Source organism: Ornithorhynchus anatinus, chromosome 11 (assembly GCF_004115215.2).
Source record: "Ornithorhynchus anatinus isolate Pmale09 chromosome 11, mOrnAna1.pri.v4, whole genome shotgun sequence".
NCBI lineage: Eukaryota > Metazoa > Chordata > Mammalia > Monotremata > Ornithorhynchidae > Ornithorhynchus > Ornithorhynchus anatinus.
The window spans coordinates 1,705,791-1,726,572 of record NC_041738.1 but is presented as its reverse complement, the minus strand read 5'-3'; the positions used below and the strand labels follow the sequence as shown (position 1 = coordinate 1,726,572).

The following is a 20,782-nucleotide window of genomic DNA, read 5'->3' as shown; positions in this document are numbered from 1 at the left end:
CCCATTTTACAGATGAGGGAACTGAGGCACAGAGAAGTTAAGTGACTTGCCCAAAGTCACCCAGCTGACAAGTTGATAATAATGTTGGTAATGTTGGTATTTGTTAAGCACTTGCTATGTGCCGAGCACTGTTCTAAGCGCTGGGGTAGACACAGGGGAATCAGGTTGTCCCACGTGGGGCTCACAGTCTTCATCCCCATTTTACAGATGAGGGAACTGAGGCACAGAGAAGTTAAGTGACTTGCCCACAGTCACATTGGGGGTGGGGGGACAGACACGAAGGTAAATCAGTCAATAAATGCCAGTTATGTCCCCGGGGGCAGCACACAAGTGCTTAATAAATGCCATCATTATTATTATTATTATTAAAAGGGGGGAGAGAGAGACATCGAAACAAGTAAACAGGCAACTTTATCCACTGAGCCCCCCGCTTCTCCAACCTCCCTGCCCACAAAGAGGTTACAGTCTGGGAGTGGGGGGACAGACAGGAAGGTAAATCAATCAGTAAAACCGGCTATGTCCCTGGAGGCAGCACATAGTAAGCGTTTAATAAATGCCATCATTATTATTAGAAGGGGGGAGACAGACATCGAAACAACAGCCAACTTTATCCACTGGGCCCCGCCGCTTCTCCTACCTGCCTGTCCACAAGGAGATTACAGTCTAGAGGGGAGAGACAGACATGAATAGAAATCAATAAATGCCAGTTATGTCCCTGGAGGCAGCACCTAGTAAGCGCTTAATAAATGCCATCATTATTATTATTATTAAAAGCGGGGAGAGAGACAGCGAAACAAGTAAACAGGCAACGTTATCCACTGAGCCCCGTGCTTCTCCAACTTCCCTGCCCACAAAGAGGTTACAGTCTGGGGGTGGGGGGACAGACATGAAAAATCAATCAATAAATACCAGCTATGTCCCCGGAGGCAGTACATAGTAAGCGCTTAATAAATGCCATCATTATTATTAGAAAGGGGGAGAGAGAGATCGAAACAAGTCCACAGGCAAATTTATCCACTGGGCCCCGCCGCTTCTTAGAAAGGGGGAGAGAGAGATCGAAACAAGTCCACAGGCAACTTTATCCACTGGGCCCCGCCGCTTCTAATAATAATAATAATATTGGTATTTGTTAAGCGCTTACTATGTGCCGAGCACCGTTCTAAGCGCTGGGGTAGACACAGGGGAATCAGGTTGTCCCACGTGGGGCTCACAGTCTCAATCCCCATTTTACAGATGAAGTAACTGAGGCACCGAGAAGTTAAGTGACTTGCCCAACGTCACACAGCCGACAAGTGGCCGAGCTGAGATTCGAACCCATGACCTCTGACTCCAAAGGCCGTGCTCTTTCCACTGAGCCACGCTGCTTGTCCACAAAGAGATTACAGTCTAGAGGGGAGAGACAGACATGAATAGAAATCAATAAAGGGCAGTTATGTCCCCGGAAGCAGCACCTAGTAAGCGCTTAATAAATGCCATCGTTGTTATTATTGGAGAAGCAGCGTGGCTCAGTGGAAAGAGCATGGGCTTTGGAGTCAGGGCTCACGAGTTCGAATCCCAGCTCTGCCACTTGTCGGCTGTGTGACTGTGGGCAAGTCACTTCACTTCTCTGGGCCTCAGTTCCCTCATCTGTAAAATGGGGATGAAGACTGTGAGCCCCACGTGGGACAACCTGATTCCCCTATGTCTACCCCAGCGCTTAGAACAGTGCTCGGCACATAGTAAGCGCTTAACAAATACCAACATTATTATTATTATTAGAAGGGGGGAGACATGGAAACAAGGAAACAGGCAACTTTGTCCATTAAACGGGCAACTTTCTCCACTGAGCCCCGCCGCTTCTCCAACCTCCCTGCCCACAGAGAGGTTAGGGTCTGGGGCGGCGGGGGGGGCAGACACGAAGGTAAATCGATCACTAAATGGCAGTTGTGTCCCCGGAGGGCGGGGGTGGGCTTCCCGAAGCCCGTCCCTTCGCCCTCGCCCCCCCGGCTGTAGAGCGAGGCCGCGGTTGTCTCGGGGGGGGGGCCGGTCCCGGTGTCCGGCGGAGGGCGGTCCCGGCCGGTCCTGGGGCCCGGGGAGGGGGCGGACACCGTCCGGTGCCCCGGCGGGTGGGGGTGTTTCGGCGCCGGGGCGGGGCCGGGGGCGGAGCGGCGGAGGACCCCGATGGAAGCGGAGCCGGGCCCGGGCCGGCGCTGCCGCTTCCAGCCCGGGGGCCGGCTGGACATGAGCCACGGCTTCGTGCACCACATCCGCAGGAACCAGCTGGCCCGGTACCGGCTGCCCCAGCCCCCGCGGCCCGGCCGGGGAGGGGGAAGGGCTCCCGGGGCTCCCGGGGCCTCTTGACCTCTGACCCCGCCGCTCCCCGCAGGGACGACTACGACAAGCGGATGAAGCAGGCGGCCACCGAGAAGGGCAGGAGGCGGCACACGCCCGCCCCGGCTCGGCCCCGCAAGCCCGACCGCCAGGTCTACCTGCCCCGCCGCCGAGGTGAGCCCCAGGGACGGGCCCCAAAGATGGGGAACCCCCGTCCCTCCCTCCCCTTGCCCCTCCGGGCCTCGCCATCATCGTTATTCTTGGCAACTGAGCCCGGGGTTGGCAGCCCTCCCCTCCATCTGTTGCCGACTTGTCCGTTCCAAGCGCCGAGTCCAGTGCTCTGCACAGAGTAAGCGCTCAATAAATACTATTGAATGAATGAGTGGATCCCCCACCCCCCCTCCGACCCCTGCCCCTCCTTCTCCTCCTCTTCCTCCTGCTGCTGCTGCCCCCCTCGACCCCCCAGCCGGAGAGCCCCCCGCCCCCCGCGTCCCCGACTTCGAGGAGTCCAGCGGCAGCTCGGACCCGGAGCCGCCCGGACCCCAGCTCTTCTGCCTGGAGTACGAGGCCGACGGCGGAGAGGTCACCTCCGTCATCGTCTACCAGGTAGGGCCCGGCTCTGGGGCGAGGGCCACGGGGCAAGGCCCGAACCGGAGCTCCCTGGCGCGCCCCGTGTCCGCCGGGCGGCCGGGACGGTCGGTTGGAGGGACGGGGCAGGGTCCCGTCCCGCCTCCGCCCCCGTGACTTTCCTCTGGTCTGTCCAGGACGATGACCCAGCCAGGGTAAGCGAGGAGGTCTCGGCCCACACCCCCCTGGACCCTCCCATGCGCGAGGCCCTGCGACGGCGCATCCAGGAAGAGATGGCAAAGCGGCAGAGTCTGCAGTGACCGGGCCATGTGTCCCGCGGAGGGGGCGAACCCCCTTTTCCCCGGCTGCCCCTAAGGGGGCCGGGGGAGCTGCGGGTTGGACCGCCGGCGAGGGGGGAGCCGGGCCCCGCCTGCGGCCGGGGGACACCTCCCCTAGTCGGCCGCAGCTTGAGGCCCCCCTCCCGAGGGAGAAGAGGTGTCGATCCACAGGCCTGGGGCCTCCTTCGAGGGCGTGCGCTGACCATCCCCCTGGACCCCTCCTGCCTCAGGCAGTGACCCGGGCTCTGGACTGGCCTGCCGCCGTGTGGCCCGGGGAGGGCCCTCAGGGGACCCCCCGCCTTTCGCCCAACCTCACGCCTTGCCAGTGAGGAAATCGTGGTGGTGTCAGAGAACAGCGCAGTGAGCCGTTGTCTCGCTCCCCCTCTAGGGCCCAGTTAAGTTCTGTGCCAACTTCCCGAAGCTGCCTGTGTGCCGTATAACAGCCTTCTCCACCTGGCCGCCCCCCTAAACGGGGAGCCCCATCCATATCTTATGGTGAATCATCTCCTCCTGCAGTCCTTACTTCCCCCGATCCTGGTTTTTATACTGCTTTCCTGTTCACGCCCTCTCTGTGTGCCTCCAGAAAATGTCCGCGGCTGCGCGATGCTCGGAATAAAGGTACCGAAAAAGGGCGGCCCCTGCCTTGATCTACTGAGTCTAATTCCTATAGGGGCGTGGGGGTGCTCCGAGGGTCTGTGCGCCCCAAGACCGTTAACCCCACTGCCCTCAGCAGCACTGCTTTCCTAGTAGAGGTCTCCCGGCACCCCCCCTCACCACCACCCTCTGAAGCCAGTCCCACAACCCTATCAGGCCCTGCTTTTTGTCCTCAATGTTGCCCAGCAGTGGGGGCTGCCAGTGGTCATCGTTGATGGCCAGGAACCCTTTTCCTCCTCCAGACGCCTCCAGCCACCACATAGCCTGACCCTCAGCCTCGTAACAAGCACTAGCCACCGTGTCTAAAAGTTATGGATCCAGGTGAACGGGCATCACGGCGAGCGGAGAGTAGAAGCTCCTCACCAGCAGAGCCGTGTCTTTTGTTTTTCTTTTACTCTCCTAAGGGCCCAGTACAGTGCTCTGCCCACGGGAGGCAATACAAACGGCACTGTGCCCCCAGGAAGCCTGCCAGTACAATTCTCTGCTCACAAGTCACCCAGCACAGTGCTTTGCAAGCAGGAGGCACCCGTTACAGTGCTCTGTTTACAGTGGACATTTAATACCAATGGTTCCCATAGCTGAGTGCTGCAAACAAAGCCATAGCAGATCTCCCTAAACCTTCTGCTCCTTCCATCAGTGCCCCTTCCCTTTCCTGTGAGGGGAGAGAAAAATACCGTTTCAAAAACCAGGCTCTCCCTCTCCTGGCTGCTGTTTCTGCCTTGAACCTCTCCCTTGCTGTCTTCAGTCTCAGGATCAGGCTGAACCCAGCCCAGACCCCTCCAGGGTCCCCTTAGGGACAGAAGCCAAGAATAGGCTTCCCTCGGCTAGAAAGAGGGTCGAATACTGAGGGTAAAGGGGATGGTGGCAGTCAGACATTTATCCAGTCATCTGCCTCCCCCCCGCCATACATTCCTCCCACGTGGCAAAACTGCCTGAAGCCAGGAGTTGGGGAGGAAGGGGCAGTGGCCACGAAGCTTTGCCTCCATCCTCGCCCCTCTTCCAGGCCTCAGCAAGTGGGTGCTGGGCAGCCTCGAGGGACTCTGTGGGTCCCATCAATCTAAACCCCCACAGCCCCGACTGTCTGAGTCAGTGGGTCGATCTGAGTTTGCCTAGCTCAGCCGGGCCCAGACCCCTGCCCCCAACCCCCCCCCCCACCAGAGACTCTCGTCTCTCCCTCAGCTGGGTCCCCGGAGCCCTCAGGACACTGGAGCTGCATCCCATTCTGCCTCTTCCCCCACCTCTCCCAGCCCTCTGGTTTTGTCCACCCTGGGAGGAACTGGGGCTGGGTTCCCCCCACACTCCTGTCCTCCCCGGCCCAGGTAGGGAGTAGGTTTGTGGGGCACGTGGCTATGGCAGCACCTGAAAACGGGATACTCCCCCATTTCCCACATGTGCCGAGGATGAGGGCAGATCCGGGCACTGGAGCGGTTTGAGTAGCTCAGCAGGTTCCCTGGGCACAGGTCACATCTCAACAATAAAAACAAGCCTTTGTACTTGCCTAGAGTTTTGATTTTTCCCAAGTGCTTTCACATAAGTTGTCATTTTTGCCTCACAACAGTTCTGGAAATAGGTCATCATTTTACTGATAAGGGAATCAGTGGAATTTATTGAATGCTTACTAAGCACTTGGGAGTGTACAGTACAACAGAGTTTGAGATATATGTTCCCTGCCCATAAGGAGTTTACAGACTAGAGAGACAGATATGAAAATAAACTCGAGATGTGTACATAAGAGCTGTGGGGGTTGAGGGTGGGATGAATTTCGGGTGCTTAAAGGGGACAGATCCAACTGCAAGGATGACACGGAAGGGAGAGCCATAGGGGAGATGCAAGATTTAGTTGGGGAAGACCTCTTGGAGACGTGATTTTAGTAAGACTTTGACAGTGGGGAAAGTGGTGATCTGTCAGATATGAAAGAAGGAGGGAGTTTCAGGCCAGAGGGAGAATGTGGGCAAGGAATCGGCAGCAAGGTGGAACTGAGGCCTACTGAGGTCAAGTGACTTTCCCAAGGTCATTCAACTGGCCACTGATGAGCTGGAAAGAGAACCTGGGTTCCCCTAATTCCCAACCCCTTGTGCTTTCCACTAGGCTGCACTACCTTCCCTGAAGGCTTTTTTGGGGGGGGGGGGGGGGGGGGGAGGTGTTGAGGAATTCGTGCACTGACCCGACCCTGGGGTCGTTCCTTGAGAAGGAACAGGAGATCAGTGTCCAAACCAGGAGGGGAGTCCGGAGTCCTGAGTCAATCGCGAGTTCTGCTACGACCCGGAGGAGGACTCTGCCCCACTGGGCCTCGGTTCTGGCCGAGGGTGCCGAGACCCCGCACGCAGACGCTACAGAGCTACCCTAGAGAGCGGCTCCAGCTTGGCCCCAGACTCCTCACTGGGCTCAGATCCAGCTCCATCGCCAAATAAATGGCCAGGCCTGTTTCTTCTTACCTGTCGCTGCCAAGGCTGGACTTCCAGGGTCAGGGGTCTCCTGGGCAACCGTGACCTCACAACGCAGTGGGATTGTTTAGGGCCGTTGCCAGGGAAACCTGGAATCTGGACCCGAGTCCTGGACAGTAAGCAGGGGGAACTGGTCCTTCAAGGGCGTAAGGCTTTCTCAGCCTGAGGACAGGGTGGGAGGCGGGCCCCTCACCCGGAGAAGCCTCTGGAAAGAGACATGGAGTCCCTGGGGTTCGTCCCCAGCTGAGGCCGACTCCTGCCAGCTGGGGTGGTCCCTTTGTGGCCCGGGAACTGCCGCTGAACCCCATCCAGCAGGGCAGGGGCGTCCAGCCTCTGCGGGAACAAAAATCAGCTCCTTTCATCCACCCTAGCGACTGAAACAAGCGTCCCTCTTCTGCCTCCAGTCTCTCTCCTCCTGCCTTCTTGCTTTCAATGACCCCTCCCCCCAATCCTCTGCCTCGCTCACGGGTTGAGGTGAAGCAAGAGTGAAAGAGCTGCTTACCTCTACGGACCCAGCACAGTGGAAGCAACAGATCTCTGGGCTTTAGTTTCCTCATCTGTAAAATGGACATAAAATACCTGGCCTCTCCTGCTTTTAGATTGTCAGCCCCCATGGGGGACCGGCACTGTGTCCATAGGATTATCTAATAGCTAAACCAGCGCTTTACACAGTGCTAGGCTCATAGTAAATGCTCAATGAATGCCATCATTCTTCCAGCTCATCAGCGCCCTGGCCAAGAGAGTCAGCTGATAATCTCAACTCCAGATGGGGTGGCGAATGGTTCCCACCATTGAGCCAACGGTCCTCACCCCCTCCCCTGGCTGGGTCTGTCCCCTTGGGGTGAGGGCGGTGGTCCCTTGCCTCTCCAGGCGGGGAGGGTGAGGCCGTCTCCACGGCTGCTGAGCTCTGGCTAGAAGGAGTCCTGAAGCCCGAAAGGCGCAGCCCTTTTCCGCAGCATCTCGTGGCTGCAGGGGAGTCCCACGGCCACCCTGATGACCGCTCCCGAGATCCTCCGGGGCTGGACACGTGTGGTGTGGCTTGGGCCGAGGATGGGACACCCTCGGCGGGGTTGGGGGGAGCTGACAGGATTTCACCCCACTCCCCGTGGAAAGGGCCCGCCAGAAAGGAGTAGCGCTGGATGTGGCTGAACCCCGGCCCCTTCTGGCTTTTGCGGCCCTCCCTCGGCGTCGGCCCTGGCGCAGGGGCCCAGGGCGGATTCAAGTCCATCCACTCTGTGTTCTGGGGGTCACATTCATTCCTCCGGGGCTGCTGAGGCACGAGGACATTCCGAGCGCTTAGTACAGTCCTCTGCACATAGTAAGCGTTCAATAAATACTATTGAATGAATGAAAGGAAGTCTTTAGATGGGGTTGGCACCGGCCGGGGTGGCCCCGCTGCACCAGACCGCTGCCCGGAGGGTCCAGGGGCCTGCTGGAGGGGGCCCCGCTGCCCCAGAGATGCCACTGCGTGCAGGCGAGCCCATGGAGAAGGGCACCTCTCGGTGGGGCAGAGGACAGAGGGCAAGGGGCCCTCTGCTCCCTCTCTGCTCCCCCTTCACCTCCCCTCAGCTATGCCCCCTTTCCCCCCTTTAATAACGTTGGTATTTGTTAAGCGCTTACTATGTGCAGAGCACTGTTCTAAGCGCTGGGGTAGATACAGGGGAATCAGGTTGTCCCACGTGAGGCTCACAGTCTTCACCCCCATTTTCCAGCTGAGGTCACTGAGGCCCAGAGAAGCGAAGTGACCCGCCCACAGTCACCCAGCCGGCAAGTGGCAGAGCCGGGACTCGAACCCTTGAACTCTGACTCTTCCCACTGAGCCACGCTTTCCCTCTGCTCCTCCCCCTCCCCTCAGCCCTGTGCTCATTTGTCTATATTTGTATTCCCCCGTTTATTTGGAGAATGAGGCGTCCACCCCCTTCATTCTATTTACGGTCATTAAGTTGTCTTGTTTTTGTCCGTCTCCCCCTTTCAGACTGCAAGCCCGTCAGCGGGCAGGGACGCAAACTGTCCATTCCAAGGGCTCAGGCCAGCGCTCTGCACCTCGTAAGCGCTCAAGAAATACGACTGAATGAGTGAATGAAGGGGCAGGGGGCGGCCCGGCCCCGCCCCCCCCGCTATTGTGACGTCACGGCGGGGCCGGCGCGGGGGCTGCCGGGAATTGTAGTCCGGGCGGCGGGGGCGGCCCCGGGGCCTGCCGGCCCATGGACTCCAAGGCCCGTCGGCCCCCGGGGCGGCCGCCCCTGCCCGGGGGAGGGAGGGCAGGGAGCCGGCCCAAGACCCTGCTCTTTAAACCCTTTAAAGGGCCATTCCGGGAGGAGGAGGTGGTGAAGGTGGAGGAGGAGGAGGAGGTGGTGGTGATGATGATGATGATGATGATGATGATGATGATGATGATGATGATGGTGGGGGGGAGAGGTCACGACCCCTAACCTGGAGCAGAGCTGCCACATCCAGCTCTTTCCCCCTCCCTGGGAGGAGCCTGCACCCGGTGGGGGAGGGTCCAACAGACCCCTCCCCCCGGCCCAGGGAGGGACGAGGAGGGGGCTCCCACCCTTTCTGCCCCCCGCTCAGGGTTGGGCGCACTTGCCTGGTTTTGCTCCTTTTTTTTTTGCAGCAGGGTTGGTCTTACTGGGGTCTGAGCATCCATGGGGACCCCCCAGAGGGGTGGGAGGGAGAAGAGGGCCGTCCTAGAGACCGGTCCCGCTCCCCGGTCCCCACCGTGACCCCCTTTCCTCCCGTCTCTCCGCCTCCCCCAGGGTCGGGGCAGCCCATGGTTGCGGTCGGAGGCAGGAGGAGGTAGCCGGGCTCCCCCGTCCCGCTCCCGGCCCTCCCCTCCCTCATGACCGCCTGGATCGTCCTTCCAGTCAGCCTCTCCGCCTTCTCCATCACCGGCATATGGATCGTGTGAGTTCAGCGGTGGGCAAGGGCTGGGGGAGCCTGGGGAGGGCACAGCACTGGGGGTCGGGGAGCACTGGGGAGCAGAGGAGGGGAGCAGTGAGGGCAGGGGGCACTGAGGACAGGAGGAGGAGAGTAGCGTGGGGGCAAGCAGAACCAGGAGCCGGAGGAAAACGGGGCCGGGCCGAAGCTCTGGCCGGGAAGGCTGGGGAAGGGACCCCAGACACAAGGTCCCTTGTCCCAGCCAGGCAGGAGGGCCAGAGCCCGGCACCGCTCCTGGTGCCTCCACCGCCTGGCCCAGCGCCCGGCCCAACCCCGCAGCCACCCAGCGCCCTCAGGACCAGCTGGCACCACCGCCAGACGGCCAGACGGGCAGCAGCGCCCTGGCACCTCTGCTCCCGGCCGGGGTCGGTGTCCAGAGCGGACTGCCTTGCAGAGCGGGGCTGGGAGGGGGAGGAGAAGGGGGCAGATGCTCAGGTTCCGGCCCCCAGCCCCCACCTGCCCCGGAGCTCCGAGCAGGGCATGTGCTAATCTGCTGGGGAGGAAGGGCAGGACCGGATTCCAAGGAGCCTGGAAGAGAGTGGCTCGAGGAGGAGCGGGCTGGCCGGTTGGGGGGAGGGGCGGAGGCTACTGATGCCCTTCTGCCCCCCGGCAGGTATGCCATGGCGGTGATGAATCACCACGTGTGCCCCGTGGAGAACTGGTATGATGTCCCTTCTCCCAACCCGAGGGGCCAGATGGAGTCCCCGGTCTTCCCTTTTGCATGGCCATCCCCTGTCCCCAGTCCCCTGCCCGGCCCCCCATCCCACGTCCGTGTTGTCTGTGAGCTGCGGGGCGGGTGGCGGGGGTCTCCGAGCTAGGAGAGGGGCCGAGAGTTGCCGTCGGGCGGGCACGCCGGGAAGAACAGGGTGGGACCTGCTTTCCTCCAATCCACTTCTCCTCCCCCGTCACCCCTGCTCCTGTCCCCCTTCCCCTCTCCCTTCCAATAGGTCCTACAATGAATCGTGCTCCACTGAGTCTGCCAAGCAGGGCTCCCCGAAGAGCTGCTGCACCCTGGAGGACATTCCCCTCATCAGGTGAGGCCCCCGGGGCCAGAGGCAGGGTGTTCCACTGGCCCCGCTGGGGGCTCCTTGGCCCCTCGGAGCCACAGGCCCCGGGCGCGACCTGGCTCCGGGGCTCCTTAGCCTGAGACAGAGCCCCCGGGGCGGCAGCCGCCTTCCCTTTCTCGACCTGGCAACCTCGGGAGAGCAGGATTCTTCCGAAACGGGGCAAGGTGGGGCTTGGCTGGACCCTGGGGTCGGCTCTTGACTGCCCTCTCCCCCGCCGAACCCCCAGCAAGTGCGGTACGTACCCTCCCGAGAGCTGCCTCTTCAGTCTCATCGGCAACGTCGGTGCCTTCATGGGTGAGTGCCTCTCTTCCTTCCGTCGCCCCAAACACATCCTCCCTCCTCCCCCTCCCACCGGCCCCTATCACCCCTCTGCCCTGCACTAGGCCTTCTTTAGAGCGGAATTGGGTGAGGGCAGGGAATTCCGGGTTGGCTCCTGTTATACTCCCCCAAGTGCTCAATTCTAAGTGCCCACTAAATGCAGAGCAGCGTACTTACCGTAGGTTGATTGCAGGTGACCCGATGGCAGCTTAGGCCTTCACGGGGGCCGTCCGTGAGGCCGGTCTCCCTTTTTCTGCCCCTCTTCGTTCCCCCTCCGCCCCCGGCCCCCACACACAGAGTGGCTGCCCCTGGCCCAGGGCCGGGTTGTCCACTCAGAGCCCCTGCCCACCTTCCTCCGCCTCCTTGACCAACCCTCTGAGTGATACGAGGGAGGGATGGCCCAGCCCCCCCAGTTTCCCAACTCTTCCCCCCCGCCACCCCCATCGGTCGGGGGCCGAGGCCTCTAACGTTTTCTGCCCACAGTGGTGCTGATCTGCCTTCTGCGCTACGGCCAGCTGCTGGAGCAGAGGCACCACTCCTGGGTGAACACCACGGCTCTGATCGCGGGCTGCACCAACGCCGCCGGGCTCGTCGTCGTCGGTAACTTCCAGGTCTGGCAGGGTGTCGTCCCCCACCCCTCCTTCTGCGGCGGCGGGCAGATGCGAGGCCAGAGGTTGTGGGGAGGTTGCCGATAATTCATTCTTTGTTAAGCACTTACTTAATGCTAAGCACTGGGGAAGAAATAGATGATCAGATCAGAGAGCCCCTCCCCTACATGGTCACAGTGGAAGTGGAGAGAGCAAGTGTCTTATCTCAGTTTTACAGATGAGGAAACTGAGGCTCAGAGAGGTTAAATGACTTGCCCAAGGTCACACAGCAGGTCAGTGGTAGAGCCGGGATTAGACTTGGGATGATGATGATACTAAAAATGACGGTGGTGGTGGTAAGCCCTTCCTGAGGGCCGAGCACGAGGCGAAGGTGGGGCTGACGTGAGATGATCAGACGGGTCACCGTACCGGCCCCTGCCTCCGGCCCCTGCCCCGGCCCTCGGCCCCGCCGCCTCCCGTTTAGCCCCCTGTGGTCCCCGCGCCCCCAGGTGGATCACGCCAAGTCTCTGCACTACATTGGGGCTGGGGTGGCCTTCCCCGCCGGCCTGCTCTTCGTCTGCCTGCACTGCGTCCTGTCCTACCACGGGGCCGCTGCCTCCCTCGACCTGGCCATGGCCCACTTGCGAGCTGTACTCGCCATCGTCGCCTTCGTCACCCTGGTCCTCAGTATCCTTACCGGGGGAGCTGGGTTTGGGGGTGGACTGAGCCCCGGCCCCCGGGGAACGCCCCCATCCCCACCCCGGGCCTGGGGCCTCGATAGCCGGGGACCCCTGGTCTGACACCTCGCACGATGCACTCCCAGATCCGACCCAAGGAGGGGCGGTGCAGGGGTCAGATGCTTCTGACCCACAATAATTATAGTAATAATTACAGTATTCTTTAAGCTCATACTATGTGCCAAGCACTGTTCTAAGCGCTGGGTTAGATATAAGCTAATCAGGTCCGACACAGTCCCCGTCCCGCAGGGGGCTCACAGTCTTAATCCCCATTTTACAGATGAGGTAACTGAGACACGGAGAAGTGAAGTGACTTGCCCAAGGTCACACAGTAAATAAGTGGCAGAGCCAGGAGTAGAACGCAGGTCCTTCTGACTCCCAGGCCCAGGCTCTATTACGGTAAGCAGCATGGCTCAGTGGCAAGAGCGCGGGCTTGGGAGTCAGAGGTCATGGGTTCGAATCTCCGATGTGCCACTTGTCAACTGTGTGACTGTGGGCGAGTCACTTAACTTCTCTGTGCCTGTTACCTCATCTGTAAAATGGGGATTTAATAATAATGTTGGTATTTGTTAAGCGCTTACTATGTGCCGAGCACTGTTCTAAGCGCTGGGGTAGACATAGGGGAATCAGGTTGTCCCACGTGGGGCTCACAGTCTTAATCCCCATTTTACAGATGAGGGAACTGAGGCACGGAGAAGTTAAGTGACTTGCCCACAGTCACACAGCCGACAAGTGGCAGAGCTGGGATTCGAACTCATGAGCCCTGACTCCAAAGCCCGTGCTCTTTCCACTGAGCCACGCTGATTTAGACTGTGAGCCTCATGTGGGACAACCTGATGACCCTGTATCTCAGAAGAGTGCTCTGCACACAGTAAGCGCTTAACAAAAACCAACATTATTAACTAGGCCATCCGCTTCCCCATTAGTGCAGTGATACCGCCCCGGCCGTGCCCCAGAAGCAAGTCGGGGGGAGGTGAGAGTGTGGGCGGGAGCGTAGGGATGTGGGGGGGTCACATCTCTGCCCCTGTGAGAAGCCCCCCCCACCCCCCAAAGCCGATCCCCACCCTGGCACCGGGTCAGGTGCAGCTGAGAAGACGAGGAGGATCCATCCCATTCTGGCGCCCCGTTCCTTAGCCGGCTCCCAGGCGGCATCTTCTTCATCCACGAGAGCTCCCGGCTGCAGCACGTGGCCGCCCTGTGCGAGTGGGTCTTCGTCATCGACATCCTCATCTTCTACGGGACCTTCAGCTACGAGTTCGGGGCCGTGTCGGGCGACACGCTGGTGGCCGCCCTCCAGCCGGCCTCCGGCCGCGGCTGTAAGTCTCCGGGCAGCAGCAGCACCTCCACGCACCTCCACTGTGCACCAGAGGGCATCGCCATGATTTGAGACTGGATGGGGGGCAGGGGTTGGCGCCGGCCCTCACCCCGCCCCCATTTATTTTGTACCAAAAAGAGTTTTTTTAAGAGAAAGCGTTATTTGGAGGGGGGAGGCCCTTCTCCAGCCTGTACCACCCTAACGGGCCACTCCCCCAACCCCTGGGGCTGCCCATGTGCCTAATGGAGCCAGTCCACCTATCGGGGGGGCAGGGCCAGGAATTTTTAAACGTTGTTTCCCACCCCAATCCCCCCACGGTGCCTTCTGCTCCCCTGCCCTGGGGCCGGTGGAGCTTCTGCTGCGGGAAGTTGGGAGGAAGGGACTGGGCCCGGATGGGACCCTCCCGCCTCCAAGCTGCAGCAGGCCAGCACAAGCCATTCAACTCTTTTCCTTCTCCCCTCCTTCCTTTAGGGCAAATAACAGAGCAGAACCACTTGGGTAATTTTAGTACTTTTTTATATCTATAAAAAAATGGCTTGGATTGTGCCACGGCCTTGGGGTCTCTTTGGAGAGAGGGGTGGAGGGCAGGGAGGGGCTGGGGCTTGGCCTCTGATTCCAGGGAAGAGATGAACAACAGTGGGGGGTACGGGGGGGGGGGGGCACCACCCCTACTCTAATCTCCCTTTTAACTGCGGTTCCCGCGCTCTCTCATCTCGGGGATGGGGGCGAGCTCTTCCGGGCCTGCTCGGTTAGTGGGGCGAAGCATTACTTTGCCTACAGGCCCAAGGTTGCTGTTTTCCCCACCCCTACACCGGGCCTGCCGGGGCAAGAGGGAAAAGGGCAGCTCTGGCCAGCGGGTCAGGGGGGCCCAGCACTGTGCTGATCACCCTGGGCCCCGGGACGGATGCTGTAGGGTGGAGACCTGGAGCAAAGCAGCTCCTCCGGGGAGGCCCAAGCATTGATTTCTGGAGGCGAGGCCCCCTCCGCTCCCCGGGGGCTCAGAATCAGGTGAGCTCTGCGAGGAGCGGCTTCAGCCCACAGGGGAGCCGCTCCATGAGGGTCTTTAGGGAGGTGGCGGGCTCCTGCCGGGGGCAACCGTCTGGAGGTCTCTGCTCGCTGATTCTCCAGTGACCCGATAGTTCTGGCCCACTGCTTGGAAGAGCCTCCTCCCCACCCCGGAGATTGGCATCTGAGCAAGCCTCCCCTCACCGGCACGGCCAGGCCCCCTGCAGCGCCTGGGCCCGGCGAGCCGGCTCAGGCTTCGGCACTTCTGAAGGGGCCCTAGCTACTCCATCCTCCCCCCTCACAGAGATACCTGTGGCGAGATACCTAGGCGAGATACCTGCGGGGCCACATAAGGAAATTTAATAAGCCGGGGGGGCGGGGGGGCTGGCGGGGAAGGAGGGCAGGGGCAGCCTCGGGCTCCCGGCTCCATCACGTGTACATGGCTCCGTGCAGGTACTCGAGCCGGTGCTGCCGTTGCTGCTGGCGGGCCTGCAAGACAGAGGCGGCTGGAGCGAGGGGTCCCAGCCCACCCCGAACCCCTCCGAGGCCCACCAGGGACCTGCAGTAGCTGCAGGGCGGGGGGGGAGTTGGCGTGAGGTACCCCGGGGAGTCTCTGAGTGGTCTCAAGATCTGGAAAGATCTGGCCTGTTGGTGTGTGCAAAGAGGGAGGAGCCCTAGCATGAGGTGGGGTAGGAGAGACCCTTTGGCCCATCCCCGCCCCTAACCCTACCTTGTCCTTCTTGTATTCCTCGTACTCTGCGTTGTCCGTGGGCAGCTCGTGCCGGCACAGGGGACAGGAGTTGGTCTGGAGAGACAGGTCGGGGCTGAGGGCTCCCGTTCCTCCGGCCCCAGAAGGACACGCACGTGCGAGGGCCCCATTTCACCTCTCGCCCCTGATGCCCGCAGGCTCCGCTTTATTGTCCAGTTGGCCACCCCCCAGCCACTTATTCCCCTCCAAAGCCTCAGGCAGAGTCTCCAAGGGGTGGGAAGGGGACAGAGGGGTACCTTGCCCAGCCAGGGTAGGATGCAGTTGGCGTGGAACAGGTGCTGACAGGGCATGGCGCGTGCCGTCTGCTCCTCCTCAAACTCCAGCAGGCACACGGGGCACTTCAGACCTTTGTCTGGAACGGAGAATGAGTTGGAAGGGGCGTCGCTCTGTCCCCCTGGAGGTCTCCAGCCCCCGGGGCAGCTCACGCCTAAAGCCCTGCTCTCCTGCTCTCTGCCTCCCCTGGGGCTGGAGAGAGGGGGAAGAGGGCGGCAGGGGAGGTTTGGACCGAGTGAAGCGGCTGCCCCACGGCGGGTACGGGGGGCAAAGATGAAAGGGAAAGGGAGAAGGACCCTCTAGGGGACGGAGGCAGAGGGGAAAGGGAGGAGGAGGACGCTCACCGGCCTGGGCCTCGGTGATGACGGCCGTGGGGAGGTTCTGGACGATTCTCTTGGCGGCGGGCGGGGGCAGCCGGTGGTCCCAGTCGGTGAGGTCAGCGGAGCCCAGGTCAATGTCCATCCCGTTGAAGAGCGTCCTGGGATGGGATGGGGCTTCACTGGACCGTGCCTTCTCCCCTCCGGCCTCGCAACTCACCCCCACCGATACTCCTAGCGCCGCCTCTCCCCCCTCATTCATTCAATCGTATCTACTGAGCGCTCACTGTGTGCAAAGGCCTGTACTGAGCGCTTGGGAGGGTACACTACAACAGCAACGGGACACATTCCCTGCCCACGACGCCAATCCAGGTCCAGCCCCCTGCCAGGAGCAGAACTCAGGATGTTTTCAATCAATCGAGGGTATATTTATTGAGCACTTACTATGTGCAGAGCGCTGTGGCCGCCCCCCACCCCTCACTCCTCCTGCCCGGCCCCCCGATAACCTAACATCCTGCCCCCGGATAGAGAAAGTGTGGCTCAATGGACAGAGCACGGGCTTGGGAGTCAGAGGTCATGGGTTCAAATCAGTTTTGAATTAGAATCCCGTGCCTCCTCTTGCCTGCTGTAAGACCTTGGACCAGTCACTTCCCTCCTCTGGGCCTCAGTTCCCTCATCTGTGAAATGGGAGTGTAGACCGTGAGCCCCACGGGGGACAGGGACCGGGTCCAACCCCATTTGCTTATGTCCACCTCAGCTCTGACTGCAGTGCCTGGCACATTGTGAGCGCTTAGCACTGTGAGCCTGTTATTGGGCAGGGATGGTCTCCATCTGTTGCCGAATTGTCCATTCCAAGCGCTTAGTACAGTGCCCTGCACATAGTACGCGCTCAATAAATACTATTGAATGAATGAATCCCCATTCGGCTGCTTTTCAGCTGTGTGACTTTGGGCAAGTCACTTAGCTTCTCTGGGCCTCAGGGACCTCATCTGTAAAAGAGGAATAATAATAATTATGGTATTTGTTAAGCGCTTACTATGTGCAGAGCACTGTTCTAAGCACTGGGGTAGATACAGGGTCATCAGGTTGTCCCACGTGGGGCTGACATTTTTTAATCCGTGGCTCAGTGGAAAGAGCCCGGGCTTGAGAGAAGAGGTCCCTGAGGCCCAGAGAAGTGACTTGCCCCCAGTAACCCAGCTGACAAGTGGCAGAGCGGGGATTCGAACCCATGACCTGTGCCTCCCAAGCCCGGGCTCTTTCCACTGAGCCACACTGTCTCCTCCCCCAGCGCTCCTAACAGTGCTTGGCACATAGTAAGCGCTTAACCAATGCCATCATCATCCTTATGATGATGATTATCCCGGCTCTGCCACTTGTCAGCTGTGTGACCGTGGACAAGTCACTCCTCTGGGCCTCAGTTCCCTCATCTGGAAAATGGGGATGAAGACTGTGAGCCTCCCGTGGGACCACCTGATTCCCCTGTATCTCCCCCAGCGCTTAGAACAGTGCTCTGCACATAGTAAGAGCTTAACCAATGCCATCATCATCATCCTTATTATGATGATTATCCCGGCTCTGCCACTTGTCAGTTGTGCAAGTCACTTCTCTGGGCCTCAGTTCCCTCATCTGGAAAATGGGGATGAAGCCTGTGAGTCTCACGTGGCACAGAGAAGTGAATTGACTTGCCCACAGTCACACAGCTGACAAGTGGCAGAGTCTGGATTCAAACCCATGACCTCTGACTCCCAAGCCCGGGCTCTTTCCACTGAGACACGGATTAAAAAATGTCAGCCCCACGTGGGACAACCTGATGACCCTGTATCTCCCCCAGTGCTTAGAACAGTGCTCTGCACAAAGTCAGCGCTTAAATACCAACATTATTATTATTCTCTGTGCCTCAGTTCCCTCCTCTGTCAAATGGGGATGAGGACTAGGAGCCTCCAGTGGGACCACCTGATGCCCCTGTCTCTCCCCCAGCGCTTAGAACAGTGCTCGGCACACAGTAAGCACTTAACAAATACCGGTATCATTATTATCCCAGCTCTGCCACTTGTCAGCTGTGTGACCTTGGGCAAGTCACTTAACTTCTCTGTGCCTCAGTTCCCTCCTCTGCCAAATGGGGATGAGGACTGGGAGCCTCCCATGGGACCACCTGATGCCCCTGTCCCTCCCCCAACGCTTAGAACGGTGCTCTGCACATAGTCAGCGCTTACCAAATACCAACATCATCATTCTCTGTGCCTCAGTTCCCTCCTCTGCCAAATGGGGATGAGGACTGGGAGCCTCCCGTGGGACCACCTGATGACCCTGGATCTCCCCCAACGCTTAGAACAGTGCTCTGCACATAGCGCTTACCAAATACCAACATCATCATTCTCTGTGCCTCAGTTCCCTCCTCTGCCAAATGGGGATGAGGACTGGGAGCCTCCCGTGGGACCACCTGATGACCCTGGATCTCCCCCAGCGCTTACAACAGTGCTCTGCACATAGGAAGCGCTTAACCAATACCAACATGATGATGACTAAATGCCCCCTGCCCCGGGGCGGATAAAGCGCAGCGGCGGGCCCGGGGTCGCACCGGGCGAGCTCCAGCAGCGCGTTCTGTCGGTATTGCTCCTCCGGGAGGCCGGGCTCGCAGTCGTGCTCCTCGAAGTAGGACGCCATGTGCCCGTCCCGGCCCGTCCCCTCCGGCCCGCGGTTGCCCCTCCGCCCCCGCCGCGGCCCCCTTTGCCCCCAGCCAATGGGAGGCCGCGCCGCGCCCCGCGGGCCAATCACAGCAGCTCTCGCCCGCGCCGACGTCACCACAACCCGGAAATGGAACGCTTATTCCCCATTGGCTCCTTGCGGGTCAGGTGAGCGGCCGCCCGAGCCAATGGGGGCGGTCGCTTGCCTTCTAGACTATTTATTGAGCGCTTACGAGCGGCGGAGCGCTGGACTGAGCGCTTGGAATTCATTCATTCATCCGATAGTATTTATTGAGCGCTTACGAGGTGCAGAGCACTGGACTGAGCGCTTGGAATTCATTCATTCATCCGATAGTATTTATTGAGCGCTTACGAGGTGCAGAGCGCTGGACTGAGAGCTTGGAATTCATTCATTCATCCGATAGTATTTATTGAGCGCTTACGAGGTGCAGAGCGCTGGACTAAGCGCTTGGAATTCATTCATTCATCCGATAGTATTTATTGAGCGCTTACGAGGTGCAGAGCACTGGACTGAGAGCTTGGAATTCATTCATTCATCCGATAGTATTTATTGAGCGCTTACGAGGTGCAGAGCACTGGACTGAGAGCTTGGAATTCATTCATTCATCCGATAGTATTTATTGAGCGCTTACGAGGTGCAGAGCGCTGGACTGAGCGCTTGGAATTCATTCATTCATCCGATAGTATTTATTGAGCGCTTACGAGGTGCAGAGCACTGGACTGAGAGCTTGGAATTCATTCATTCATCCGATAGTATTTATTGAGCGCTTACGAGGTGCAGAGCGCTGGACTGAGAGCTTGGAATTCATTCATTCATCCGATAGTATTTATTGAGCGCTTACGAGGTGCAGAGCGCTGGACTGAGCGCTTGGAATTCATTCATTCATCCGATAGTATTTATTGAGCGCTTACGAGGTGCAGAGCGCTGGACTAAGCGCTTGGAATTCATTCATTCATCCGATAGTATTTATTGAGCGCTTACGAGGTGCAGAGCACTGGACTGAGAGCTTGGAATTCATTCATTCATCCGATAGTATTTATTGAGCGCTTACGAGGTGCAGAGCGCTGGACTGAGAGCTTGGAATTCATTCATTCATCCGATAGTATTTATTGAGCGCTTACGAGGTGCAGAGCACTGGACTAAGCGCTTGGAATTCATTCATTCATCCGATAGTATTTATTGAGCGCTTACGAGGTGCAGAGCACTGGACTGAGAGCTTGGAATTCATTCATTCATCCGATAGTATTTATTGAGCGCTTACGAGGTGCAGAGCGCTGGACTAAGAGCTTGGAATTCATTCATTCATCCGATAGTATTTATTGGGCGCTTACGAGGTGCAGAGCACTGGACTAAGCGCTTGGAATTCATTCATTCATCCGATAGTATTTATTGAGCGCTTACGAGGTGCAGAGCACTGGACTGAGAGCTTGGAATTCATTCATTCATCCGATAGTATTTATTGAGCACTTACGAGGTGCAGAGCACTGACTAAGCGCTTGAAGTGGACAATTGGGCAACAGATAGAGACCATCCCTGCCCAATGATGGGCTCACAGTGTAATTACTGAGTGCTTACTATGTGCAGAGCACTGGACTAAGTGCTTGGAATGGACAATTGGGCAACAGATGGAGACCCTCCCTGCCCAATGACGAGCTCACAGTCTAATTATTGAGCGCTTACTAGGTGCAGAGCACTGGACTAAGCGCTTGGAATGGACAGTTTGGTAATAGAGACAATTCCTGCCCAATGATGGGCTCACAGTCTAATTATTGAGCGCTTACTAGGTGCAGAGCACTGGACTAAGCACTGTCTCTATCTGTTGCCGATTTGTCCATTCCAAGCACTTAGTCCAGTGTCGTGTACCTAGTAAGTGCTCAATAAATACTATTGAATGAATGAATGAATAATAATAATAATGTTGGTATTTGTTAAGCACTTACTAGGTGCAGAGCACTGTTCTAAGTGCTGGGGTAGATACAGGGTAATCAGGTTGTCCCACGTGAGGCTCACAGTTAATCCCCACCCTACAGATGAGGGAACTGAGGCACAGAGAAGTGAAGTGATTTGTCCACAATCACCCAGCTGACAAGTGGCAGAGCCAGGATTCGAACCCATGACCTCTGACTCCCCAGCTCGGGCGCTTTCCACTGAGCCATGAATACTAGGAGCTTGGAATGGACAATTGGGCAACAGATAGAGACCATCCCTGCCCACTGATGGGCTCACAGTGTAATCGGGGGAGACAGACGGACAAAAGCAAGACAACATAGTCACGATAAATAGAATGAAGGGGATGGACACCTCATTAAAGACGGGCCACAGGCTGCACGTGCTCTAGGCTTGGACAGGGGTCGGATGTTCTCCCGCCTAATAATAATGATGATGGTGTTTGTTAAGCGCTTCCTTGGTGCCAAGCACTATTCTAAGCACTGGGG

General features: G+C 58.7%; 3 protein-coding genes across 4 annotated transcripts; 2 read left to right on the top strand and 1 right to left on the bottom strand.

Moving 5' to 3' along the window:
• The first annotated feature begins 2,139 nt into the window (after positions 1–2,139).
• C11H2orf68 (chromosome 11 C2orf68 homolog) lies at positions 2,140–3,862 on the top strand. Its single transcript, XM_029074446.1, has 4 exons — positions 2,140–2,267; positions 2,366–2,484; positions 2,777–2,916; positions 3,075–3,862. Exons 1-4 carry the CDS (start codon positions 2,161–2,163, stop codon positions 3,195–3,197), a joined length of 489 nt encoding a protein of 162 aa, XP_028930279.1. The 5' UTR covers positions 2,140–2,160; the 3' UTR covers positions 3,198–3,862.
• A 4,720-nt stretch (positions 3,863–8,582) lies between these two features.
• On the top strand, positions 8,583–13,823 carry TMEM150A (transmembrane protein 150A). Of its 2 annotated transcripts, XM_029075926.2 has the most exons (8): positions 8,583–8,664; positions 9,073–9,220; positions 9,867–9,914; positions 10,201–10,287; positions 10,547–10,614; positions 11,122–11,249; positions 11,735–11,912; positions 13,108–13,823. In XM_029075926.2, the coding sequence occupies exons 2-8, from the start codon at positions 9,156–9,158 to the stop codon at positions 13,347–13,349; spliced, it is 816 nt and encodes a 271-aa protein (XP_028931759.1). In that variant the 5' UTR covers positions 8,583–8,664; positions 9,073–9,155; the 3' UTR covers positions 13,350–13,823. The 2 variants fall into 2 exon arrangements, with proteins under 2 accessions (XP_028931759.1, XP_028931758.1); XM_029075925.2 differs by lacking the exon at positions 8,583–8,664 and having other exon boundaries at positions 8,802–9,220.
• An 812-nt stretch (positions 13,824–14,635) lies between these two features.
• Positions 14,636–18,356, bottom strand: RNF181 (ring finger protein 181). The gene is made up of 5 exons (XM_007665554.3): positions 18,220–18,356; positions 15,669–15,802; positions 15,288–15,403; positions 15,013–15,087; positions 14,636–14,771 (listed from the first exon to the last, which is right to left on the bottom strand). Exons 1-5 carry the CDS (start codon positions 18,303–18,305, stop codon positions 14,712–14,714), a joined length of 471 nt encoding a protein of 156 aa, XP_007663744.1. The 5' UTR covers positions 18,306–18,356; the 3' UTR covers positions 14,636–14,711.
• Between the last annotated feature and the right edge of the window lie 2,426 nt (positions 18,357–20,782).